A 12,172-nucleotide genomic window follows, 5' to 3' on the forward strand; every position below is an offset into this window, starting at 1 on the left:
CCTGGCTTTTGGCTGCTGCATCTGTCTCTAACTTAATGGAAGTGTGTTTGTAGCAGGCATCTAGAAGTTAAATCTCACGTGTGCATTCTGTTTACTTCAGGTGGTTTTCCCGCTGTGTCCTTCAGAGGACGGCAGCTGACATTGCAGATTGCCTAAAAGTCTGCATGACTGGTATGTAATGCAGTGGGCTCTGGGGACTACTCCTTCACACCCCTAAACTACAGATTGATGGGAGCGAACACCCAAACCTGTCAGCTCTCACCCGGTTGGAGATTCCTATATCTGTGTATCTGACTGACAGACTGAATAGCATTTATGTCACTGTGTGTGCTGAGCACAAGCCAAGAGTAAAGAAAGTGTGTGGCCACCCAAGTGGCCCTAGCAAGCAGTTTGTGGCCAATAGAAGCCTGCCCTGGAGAAGCGAGGCTGATGACAGCAGCAGTGAGTGTGCACACGGAAGACCAGCCTTTCACCCTGAGGACAGGGATGCAGGAAGGCAAGACAGGGGAGAGGAAATGACACAGGGCTCTTCTTCACAGCCCCAGCCCGTTTTGGCTTTATCACACGATCCATATTCATATCTTCCCCACTCCCATCCATAGTTTCCAGTCTGCAAACCTGAGGGGTTGGGATTTTTTTTTTTAAGTGAACTTGTTTTTTAAGTATCCCTTGGTAGCTGCACTCTTAGAAGCACAATTATCTTCTGTCAAACCAAACCAAATTTCCTAGGCAGCAAACTCTCCTGAAATAAATTATGCAATATAGACACAAGAAGGAATTATACTGCATCTTATCACTTTTCCCCCATTTAAAAACCTGGCCAATGTTTTAGTCATTCCTTCTGAAAGTCTCTCTCGTGGAGGAATTGCCGTCTGGTGCCTACTCGGAGGTGGTTTATAGTTAGAGTGGGTGGAAATGTTTTCAGACTCCATCCCATCTGTGAGAATTAGACCCGAATTGAGAGTTGGTGCAAGGAGCTGTTTTGAGAGGAATGTCGGAATCATTTCCTCATATTTTCATATTTATTCTCATTAGGGAAGAAAATGAGACAAACACAGCCAGTCTGGTCTTCAGCCGATTCAAAGACTTGAATTAGTGTTAATTTGGTTTTAAGCATCTGTCTATTGCATGAGTTAAATTTTGATTTGTCACTCAGATTTGGCTAAAGAAGTGTATTTAAGACTTTATTATGCCACAGAAACCCAGTGCTTGCTCAAACAGCAGACATGAAGAATTGCTTCTAGTTAGCCATTTTTCTGTTACTGCCGATATAACCCACACTAAGCCTTACCATTTTACTGTGGTCTGAAATAGCAAAGTTACTTAACCATGAAAACCCATGGAAATATTATTTTTGGAGGCCTCTGGACCAAGGCCACTTTTCTCACTAACATTACATTCTCCAGGTGCTCTCAACAAGTGGTACAAATACAACCATGATTTGCCGGCGCGGATAGTCGCATACCGGGATGGTGTGGGCAATGGCCAGCTAAAGGCAGTTCTGGAATATGAAGTCCCACAGCTGCTGAGCAGTGTGACGGAGTGTGGCTCAGATGCCAGGTACTCTGTTCCCTCTCTTCTTTGACACTTGTGTGATAACGTACATATCTGTGCACCTGTGTGCATGGTTTGTGGACATGGCTTTCATTTTTCAGACAGTGAAGTTTTGGGGTGTTTCTGTGTCACGCTCAGCTTGGATGGGTTTTCCTGACGCTAGAGTGTAGTTCAGATGGTGTAATATAGATACTCTAGTGCTGTGAGGTGTGGGAGCCTGGAATAGGGCACCTAGAGGGAGGAGGCACCTTCCGGAGCAGCTGGCTGTCCTCCTGAGCTAGCAGAAGCCAGAATATCAGAAACACCATATACATGTCTGCATACATACATAGGATATTCAAATTAAAATTCAACTGGGGTGTGAAGTTGGAATTTACAGATTTAGTTCCAAATCAGCATCCAGGCAGAGCCTCTGGTTACAGTCACCAGCACACAGGTAAGGCTATGAATAGGGATGTGGTAAGCCTCTTTGCCATGCAGTGAGCATTGTGGTCAGTTTTCAGTTCTGGACCCTGTGTTGCCATGGGTAGTTTTCTCCAGTGATTCCGTGGAGGACCAGATGCAAGGTAAATCCTAGAATGAGAAAGTGAGCAAAGACTGTACTCTCACGTTGGTGTCTTTAAAACCAACCATTCTTAGGGATGATCTGGGGGCTGGAGAGATGGCTCAGCGGTTAAGATCACTGGCTCCTCTCCCAAAGGTTCTGAGTTCAATTCCCAGCAGCCACATGGTGTCTCATGACCACTGTAATGGGATCTGATGCTCTCTTCTGGCATGCAGGTATACATGCAGATAGAACACTCAATACAAATAAATAAATAAATACTAACTTACTAACTTAAAAAAAAGTATGGACCATCTTATTCCTAGGCAGTGCAGATCTGTGTCTGGCCATGCTCCCATTGCAATCAACCAAAGCCCAGGCCACCAGCCACAGAGGAATGGTCTTGTCCTTGGGCTTTTCCTGGCACGGAGGTGGGGAAGCCAGCTACTTGTAGCTTCAGTCAAGCTGGTAGAGGGAAGTCTGTTTGCTCCTTGCCAGACCTCCAGTGACTGTATCTCGGTTGAATGATTAAAACTAAAAATGATGTCAGTGGAGGAGGTGGGCAAATCCAGCAGTGGCAATCCAAGGAGCTAACATTTAAGTTTCAGTGTAGGAGACATTTGTAACTACTGATTTGTCACTGACTTCTAGGAAGAATGAGGAACCACACACTGTGGGAGAGCATTGTTTCCGTGAGAATACTGTGAATACTGCCCATATCTCTTCAGTCTTCACACCCTAAACTGCTCAAACTGAAGCTTCACGCTGACTCCTGCTCCCACAAGTTCCTTCCATGACAGAGAATACCGGGAGTTTGTCTTGGTGTTGTGAAATAGATTTAGCACTTGGTCAGTCAGCATCTGGTCTGTTTTTCCTTCCCTCCCTCCACTCACCCATCTGTCTGTCTGTCCACTCATCCATCCTTCCAGCCATCTGCCTAAGCATGGGTTCTACATGATTGTCTGAGGCGCAGGAGGGACCACAGTTTTCCTTGGTGCCTCAGTGAAGGTAGAATGAGGTGACTGTTGCTAACGCAGGGAAATCTGTAGAGGAGATTCTGGAAGATCTTTCCTTAAAATTCAGTTGAAAGTCTGCATGATTCAGGCCTGCAGTTCCAGCTTAGTGAGACCTTGCTTCAATATAGCAACAGCAGAATGCTTGGCTAGCATGTTCAAGACCCTGTGATCCACCCCCAGTTCTGAAAGAAAAGGCAATTGAAGTAGCACCATTCTTCTGCCCTATTAAATGCTATAAACTAGGCAGATAGCATAGTTCACCATTGTTGCGAATCCAGCTAGATCCTAATTAAAATGATTGTATGTTTGTTGAGGGGAGGAAGGTTCATGGGTGATTTTTTTCTCTTTGTTTTGCAGTGTTTTTAGAATGATTTTCTATTTATTTCTTTAACCTGATCAAACAGCAGTAAACCAAACAAACAAACAAACAAAAAAATGAGCTGTTTGGCTCAGCCTCCGTGCCCCAACCCCTGCCTTTTCGGTTGCAGGAGCTGCAGACTGTCCGTGGTTGTGGTCAGGAAGAGATGCCTGCTGCGCCTCTTTGCTGCGACCAGCCACACTGTGCAGAACCCCCCACTTGGCACTGTTGTGGACTCAGAAGCAACACGTCCAGAGTGGCAAGTGTTCCTGGAAAACACTCTCACTCTCTCTCTCTCTCTCTCTCTCTCTCTCTCTCTCTCTCTCTCTCTCTGTCTCTCTCTCTCTCTGTGTGTGTGTCTGTGTATGTATGTGTGTATGTATGTGTGTGAGTTTGTGCATGCTTGTGGGTATGTATGCATGTGCAAACGTGTGCATGCCCATGTAGAGTTTGATATTGAATGTCTTCCTGGTTGCTTTCTACCTTTGGCTGCGCAGCCCTTGCTGCCCCTATGTTGAGATTGATTACAGGCACACAGCCACGCCCCAGTTTGTTTGTTGGTATTTACATGAATGCTGGGAGCTCCAACTCAGGTCTTCATGCAGGCGCTTCACTCTGAACGATCTCCCAGAAAGACTGATTTTTTTCACACGTACCCATTGTGCATCGGGTCAGCCTTGTTTTGTGACTCCTTCTCTCCGCCCCTCCCTGTTTCTCTGCAGGTATGACTTCTACTTGGTCAGCCAGACTGCTAACCGGGGGACTGTTAGTCCCACCTACTATAACGTCATCTATGACGACAATGCCTTGAAGCCTGACCACATGCAGCGACTGACCTTCAAACTGTGCCACCTCTACTACAACTGGCAGGTGAGGGGGAGCTTCTTACTGAAGTAGGTATGACATCACCACCTGGGGCTTGCCACTTCCCTTCCCTCCATCCACTCCTTAACCTTGACCTCACAGAGGGGAGTGGGTACATGATTCGGTAAATCCATGGTAGGCGGAGCCCACTCTGTCAGCTAAATAAAACAACAGAGAGCAAGCGCGTCAGCAGGCCCAGGTTGAGTTTCTGTAGGACTTGATACTCATTACCTCAGGCAAGCCTGAGGATAGCAAGCTGGGAGAGACAGGAAGCCACCAGGGTGAACCTGGTGCGGATAAGAGGGGGGAGCCTGCCCATGTGCCTTGCCTTAGGCAAGAGCCCAAGGCGCAGGCTAGCCCTGAGCCCCATTAGCGCAGCATCAGACCACAGGCAGTTTAGGGTAGGCCTGTATACCGTGTGTCTCCCAGCTTGCACACAGTGAAGAGACACCCCCTCCCCCGCCCCCAGCCCATTTTGCCAATGAGCTTGGGTTTTCAACGTCCCTTTGTTGGTTGAATTTAGTTACTATTTATCTAGGGCCAGTTCTGCTGTGTAAGTAACCGGTGGGTGAGAACTCCAATTTTTAAAAAAAAAAAAAAAAAAAATCACTTTGGAGGACAAACACGTTATCTCTGCAATGCTATCTTTCCTTTTTCTCCCCAGGGCATAATCAGTGTCCCTGCACCTTGTCAGTATGCACACAAGCTGACCTTCCTGGTGGCACAAAGCATCCACAAGGAACCAAGTCTGGAATTAGCCAATAATCTGTTCTACCTGTGACAGTTGAGCCAATCGCACGGCTCAACGGAGACTCCAAAAACAGTTGCTATGCTTCCTTCAAATCTGCCTAACTCTCTAGGGGCAGGTTGCTTAAAGGGACTTGAACCTAATTTTAAGTACTGGGAAGGGGAGGGTTTTTTGGTTTTTTGTTTTAAGTCATCTGAAACAATTCAGAACAAACCTACGGGGATTTTTGTCTCCCTTGTGTCTAAAACCAGCAACAAACAAACAAACACCCACAGAGTGATGGGTTTTCTTGTGGCTTTGTTATGCGTCATTTTACTTTGTCCTGGTTCATCATCATATTTTTTTTTTTTTAAAGCCAGTGCTTGAGGTGAATTCTCACGCGGTACTTGGGATATATCATCATAGCTAACTGGATTCTAAAACAATATTTGTGTGGTGTTTTGATGGCAGATAAGTGAGGTTTAACTTCCTGACGTTATCGGAGTTGTTCTAAATTCCGTAGAGCATTTTGTTAGAGTGGATTAAGTAAATATTAGAAAATAAAGTGTGAGCATCACATAGGTGTTTATGGTGACTTGAATTTGAAGTTGAATGAAGCGAGCCTTGGGTTTAAGGAACTGTATCACAGACATGCCTGCTGGACCTCTCCTTTTCTGACCGTCTGTGTCTGAAACAGAACTCAATGCCTGGTCCTATGATAGGCTCTTAGTTTGTCCAGCAGTAGTGCCCTGGGACTGAAGCCCAGCCTTGCTTTCCGCTCACAGGGAAGGCAGACAGTACTTTCTGTGTTGAGGAGCTCTGGTCAGACCAGTATCAAGCTTGACTTTCACATTAAATATTCTCAGCTGTATGACTAGACTGTAATGAGCACTTGGCAAGTGATAAAGTTACAGATTAATCACAATTCACCAGAGTTGATGAGGTTAACACGCCATGCAGATGGGCTTGAGAGAGAAGCCGCAAAACTCTCCTGCCTTAATATACGGTATTGAAAAACTGAAAAAAAATGGTCGGCTGGAGAGATGGCTCATCGGTTAAGAGCACACTGACTGTTCTTCCAGAGGTCCTGAGTTCAATTCCCAGCAACCATGGTGGCTCACAATCATCTGTAATGGGATCTGATGCCCTCTTCTGGTGTGTCTGAGGATAGTTACAGTGTACTCATTAAATAAAAATAAATAGATTAAAAAAAATTAGGGTTGAGAAAAACTGAAAAACCTTGCAGGGATTTCATGTGGGGAGTTCCTTGTGAGGAAGCTGCTGTCATATACAGGAGTCTCCAGAGACACAAGGCAGTGAGCGGCAGGGGTGGTGGTCTGTGTCATTGTGTCCTTCTGTCAAACTTTAAGGATGTCCTCATTTGCTGTCTGTTGATGTGATGAACATGAGCAAAAGCAAGTTGGGAAAGAAAGACCCCGGTCTGGTGATATGTCCTGATCACACTCCATCACTGAGGGAACTCAAGGCAAGAAGTCAACAGGAGCAGGAGCAGGACCCATGGACAGCTGCTGCTTGCTGCTCAGCTTCCTTTGTATGGAGTCCAGGACCACCTGTCCAAGGGTGGCACTGCCCATGGTGGGCTGGTCGCTCTCACATCTATCTTTAATCAAGAAAACACCGGACAGACTTGCCCACAGGCTTCTCCGGTGATTCCCAGGTGACTCGAGTTTGTGCCGACTTGATAAAACGAACTAGCAAAGGCGATCTAGAGGCCCATCTAACCAGGTACCTTGTATGAATTGGCGGGGTCTATATCCCTTTGTCTAACCAGCCCTGCCCCTGTCCAGGATGCTTTTCTGAATGGATCCACCAGAGGGCGCACGTACACTGTCCTTTGAGCAGAATCTCCCTTTACTGTGCTGGGAGGTGTAAGCCTTCTCTTCTCTCTTACACCATCTCCACCATGAGGAGGCATGGACTGCACTATGGGAGACAGACCTTACCACAGAAATAACGTTTTGTTGCAGCTCTGTCAGTGTTGAGGTCAAACCCAGGGCCTCAAATGTATTAGGCAAGTGATCTACCATTTAGCAACATGTCCTGGACACCCCTCCCGCCCCCCAGCCCCATTCACACACATAGCGATTTCACTGATCACGGACAAAGCCTGAGCATCTAAATGTTTTTAACTGGCAGATTTCATGCTTTAAAATGCCACATCTCAGTATGCCGCCAGGCTTCAGGGCCTCCTAAGCTCCGTTCTGGCTCTCCTGCTGTGATCGCCGGTAACTAGCTTCTCATTAACCTACCAGATGTAAAGAGAAAGGAAAGCGCCCAGCTTCAGTGCAGCACTGGCTTTGAGTCCTAGAACTTCCACTTGGCAGCTGTGAGACCTGGGGTAAATTACTCAGCCACCCTGAGCCTCAGGAGATCTTGTTAAAAAAAAAAATCCCTATGTCCATTGTGTAGAGAGATTCTAAGAACGGTAGACATCAAACCTAACGTAGCTGGCTTTAGTAAGGAGAACCACAGTATTCGATCAGATGAGAGGTGAACGAAAGGCACATTTTAGTCAGCACTCTTGTATGCCAGGCGCTGTGCTAGACTCGAATCTCATAACTCTGCTCAAAGTGTCACTTTTTTTTTTTTTTTTTTTTTTTTTTTTGTAGATACTTACCAGTTTCTTTTCTCATTGCTATGACCAAATGCGTGGTGGCAATAAGCAACTAAAGAGAGGACAGGTTTATTTTGCTTCACAGTTTGGCATCGTGGACAGGAAGGCATTCAACTGTAGTGTTTGGAGAGGCCAGGGCCTCCCTTGCATACCCATGGCTCAGAAGCAGAGACAGGTCAGGAAGCCCTAGCTCTCCAGCAGCCCACTTCCTTCAGCTAGGCCCCGCCTCCTAAACGGCCCACAACCCGCAATAGCGCCGCCCGCTGGGCAGGAAGGTTGGAGCACCCATGGATGTGGACGACGTTCAAACCGCAGCTCAGCCATGGTCAATCTGCTGCTTGCAGACAGGGTTGCAGGGAATTTCACCTTCATGGGGGATGGGAAGGATGTGGAAGAAAACGCACTTTCAACACATTCCTGTGGGTGCCGTGGAGGTGCAGTAATCGTGTCTCATTTTCTGTTTACAACCTTCGGAAGGAGTGAAGATGACTGACAGCTTTTAAGTGTTCCAGCTTCAAGATCCACTACAAAGGGACATCGTGACTCTTTCCGCTGACCGCTGACCGGAGGCAGTAGACTTGGACCACTTCGTCTCAGCAGGAGACGCCACCATCTCGCAGTCTTGACTCCTCTTGAACATGGCCGAATCTATCTTGGAGATGTGCTTGAGTTTCTGGCTCTTTCTACCACTCCTCCTTCCTTCCCACCCCCTTTACTGGTGACAGACGGGTGCTTGCCCAGGCTCTCTTCCACCTTTCCTTCCTGTGGTCTTACCCCACTGAGCCTCTGACATGTTTCTGTCTTGATGTCTGCTGCTTGGGAGACCCAATTCTCTTCATGAAGCCAATCTTGGGTTTTTTTTTTTGTTTTTGTTTTTGTTTTTGTTTTTTTTTTTTTTTTTTTTTTTTTTTTTTTTTATAATAAGTACTTTTAGTCTTAAAATGTCTACCAATCAAAACATGAAATTTAAAAGAAACTGTATACCATGGGATGCTATAGCCTTTTAAATGCTGGGTTTTGATTTAGCAATTTCCCATGGGAAAACTCATAAACCGTAACTCACTTCAAGATCACAAACACGAAATGTCAGTTGCTCCTGAAGCGTATTGTCAAATGTCAGGGTTCTGTTGCTCACGTTAACCTGTGCTTGGCACACTGATTTGACCCAGTGCACACAGTCCAGTAGCTGCTCCTGGAAGGGAGAAGAAAAGACGTATTTTTAATGAAGAAAGGATAAAGAATAGATAAAAGAAGATAAAGACCCTTCCTGTGCACTGTGTATTGAATCTCTTGGTTTGTTTGTGTAATCATTAGCCTTTAATTATGAAAATTATAGATGGACATTATACAATACATGGAAACATTTTAATAAAAGTCCACTAGCTAGAGGTGAACATGGTCACCACTTGGACTTCACTCCCTTGGGTGAACCTTACACATAGTTTTGTAAACTTTGTTATCCACATAAAGTCATAGTATGCATATTTTTCTATTTGATTACAGATTTTCTGTAGGCATGTTTTAGTGACTAATAGTTTACTGTGTAAATGTAAGAAATACTTTTCTCTGTTTTTATTGCATTTTAAATTATTTCTCGCTATGAGAACGTGGCATACAATATTTCTCCCCATGTGTTTTGGGATGGCTTCCTTAGGTTAGGACTCTAAAGGAAAAACTGCCAAGTCAAAAAGTTCTAATACTTAAAAGATTAATCTTTATTATTAATATCATTTTATGTGTGATTTGTCTTACCTGCACGTACATTTGTGCACCATGAGTGTGTAATGCCCACAGAGGCCAGAAGAGGACATTGGACCTCCTGGAACTGTAATTACAGATGTTTGTGAGCTGCTGTGCGGGTGCTGGGAACTGAACCTTGGTCCTGGGCAAGAGCAGCCAGAGCTCTCATGACCTGAGCCATGGCTCCAGCCCAGAAAGCTGCTAATACATTAGAGGCTGGTATTATGCATTGAATACATTAGAAGCTATTAATATACATTGCCAGCTTCTCCCCAAAATGTCACAGGCATTGTGTTCTCAGGATGACACTATGGTAGAATTTGCATATTCCACCAAACAAGAACAGATTGCTTTTGTTGTTAGCATTACTTTCATGTGTTTATTAGTATTTATTGGATTAGTAAGTACAAACGAGTTGAAAAATGCTAACTGGTTATTTGTATTTTTGTTTGTTTTAAAAATCAACATACATGAAGCCTTTAGGAAGACCATATCTCTTTCAATTTGCTGTGTGCTTTCAAATTTGTGGTAGTTTTAAAACTACATGCACTTAGAGTTTGTATATTCAAATGATCATGGGCTCCTTTATGTTCATAGAGAGGAGACTGACTCAGGTGTAACCCAGAGTGCATTGCAGAGACAGTGTCAGTTAGATACACACGCACGCCCTAGAAAGTGGAGACAAGCTCAAAGAGCAACGTCTAAGAATGTTCTAACACCAGAATGTATGGTCCAAAAAAAAAAAAAAAAAAAGCAAAAAACAAAAACAAAACCCCACAGCATTGTCTTAGTTACTTTTCCATTGTGATGAGACACCATGACCAGGGCGACTTATTCAGAAAAGTGTTTTATTGGTTTACAATTTCAGGTTAGAGTTCGTGATGGCAAGGTGAAGACATTGTAGTGCGGACAGGTGAGAGTGTACATCTTGGTCCGTAAACAGGAAGCAGAGAGAGCACTGAGAGTGGCTCAAAGCCTATCCCGGTGACACACCTCCTTCAACCACACTGCCATTCCTAATCCTTCCTAAATAGTTTCACCAACTGGAGACCAAGCATCTGAATACACCTGCAGCTCTGTACCCAGACTGCAGAATACCAAGTATGGAGGGAAGGCTCAAGACTTCAGAAAAGAAACAGACACGGGATGCCTGCAGAGAGACAGTCCCATACTATGTAGCAAAAAGGCATAAAGTAAGATGACAGCTTTGACCTCTAAAGAGAAAAGACCGATGAAGCTAGTGTCCTGTGTGAAACTATGTCTTTCAAGAATGAGCAATCCAAAACTGCAAGGATGACAAAGGCCCACGTCTTGGTTGTTGGAAAGTCTTCGAAAGAGTGCAGGTTTGTAAGATAGAAGAGAAGCCCTCTGAAAGAAACCAGTTGAGTAAAGAAGTCAGGATAGACTTGGTAAAGCCAAATTGTATCGGCTGTTAATCAACGGTTATCCACCAACATGGCAACAGTAACAGCACATTTGGAGGAGAATCTGATGTTGTTGGGAGGAGACTAGAGGTAGTAATGCTATCCTTGATTAGAAAATAAAGTTTTACGTCTGTGATCATTTTTTAAAATTTATTATAATATATGCAGGTGTTTTGCCTGTATGTATTTCTGTCCACCACATGCTTGTCTGGCATCTGATGAGGCCAGAAGAGGGTACCAGATGTTACCATATGGAGTGAGCTGCCAAATGAATACTGGGAATTGAACTCAAGTTTATATGGCTGCAAGAACGACCAACACTCTTAACTGCTAAATCATCTCTCCAGTCCCCTGTGACCATCTTTTAAAGGAAAACTTTATAGTTGAATTCAGTGGGAAGAGGGAAAAGAGCAAACAAAGCTACATTACAAACTTAGGCTGCAAGACCTCCACTCAGTAGTTAGCGGTGGTAGGCAAACAGAATCAGAGAAACCACCCAATTGGTTGTTTGCCTTATTGACCCTGACCAGTGGCTGTCTGTGATTGGCTGAAGCTCAGCAGTCTGTGATTGGATGAAATCCTGCCATGTTACAAAAATGTAGGCTGTGGCTTATTGCCTAAGAATTCAAAGTACAGAAACAGATTTAGGTTAATGTTTACCTTATTTTATATAGCGGGATACAGCCCATTCAATAGAGGGCAGAAAAAGAGTAAGGCCGGAAGAAAAATGAATGTAAGTAGAATATATCATGTAAGGTAGGGAAAAGACACCGAAGGACATCATTACGAAGTCATTATAAAAAGTTAGCTAGCTGTGATTATTACTCTGAGATTGTGTCTACGAAACAGCTTTGTGTTGCCTCTATGAAACACAAATCTAAAGTGGAAAACAGAACGTTTCTAAGATAAAGAAAGATGGTTCAGAGGTGAAGACTACCTACTGTTCTTGCAGAGGACCTGGATTGGTGCCCAGCACCCACATGGCACCTCACAACTGGCTGTGAATCCATTTCCAGGAGATTGGATGCCTCCTTCTGGTTCCTGCACTTATGTCTGGTACATGCACATTCACACAAGCATACATACACATAAAGATGAATTTAAAAATAAGAAAACACATGCTTTGAATTAGTAGCTGATAAAAATCTGTGATGGCATATTAATATCAAAAAATAAAAAATAAAAGTAAGGTTCTTATATATTTCTAAACATAGCAAATGAAAAACATCCAAAAAAAAAAAAAAAAAAAGATGTTAGCCATCACAAGCAAGCATACGTGCACCAGAATGATGGGAAAAATAAATATAAGA

General features: G+C 44.2%; 1 protein-coding gene across 1 annotated transcript in view; it reads left to right on the top strand.

Moving 5' to 3' along the window:
• Piwil4 (piwi like RNA-mediated gene silencing 4) overlaps positions 1 to 5,559 on the top strand; it is a 39,438-nt gene extending 33,879 nt beyond the window's left edge. Inside the window, exons 16-20 of the mRNA XM_076925897.1 lie at positions 101 to 171; positions 1,407 to 1,560; positions 3,603 to 3,731; positions 4,195 to 4,342; positions 5,001 to 5,559. Of these exons, the coding sequence (XP_076782012.1) occupies positions 101 to 171; positions 1,407 to 1,560; positions 3,603 to 3,731; positions 4,195 to 4,342; positions 5,001 to 5,117 (619 nt within the window). The 3' untranslated portion in view covers positions 5,118 to 5,559. The remainder of the gene's footprint in view (positions 1 to 100; positions 172 to 1,406; positions 1,561 to 3,602; positions 3,732 to 4,194; positions 4,343 to 5,000) is intronic.
• The last annotated feature ends 6,613 nt before the right edge of the window (positions 5,560 to 12,172 follow it).

This window comes from Arvicanthis niloticus, chromosome 27 (genome assembly GCF_011762505.2).
Source record: "Arvicanthis niloticus isolate mArvNil1 chromosome 27, mArvNil1.pat.X, whole genome shotgun sequence".
Taxonomy (NCBI): Eukaryota; Metazoa; Chordata; class Mammalia; order Rodentia; family Muridae; genus Arvicanthis; species Arvicanthis niloticus.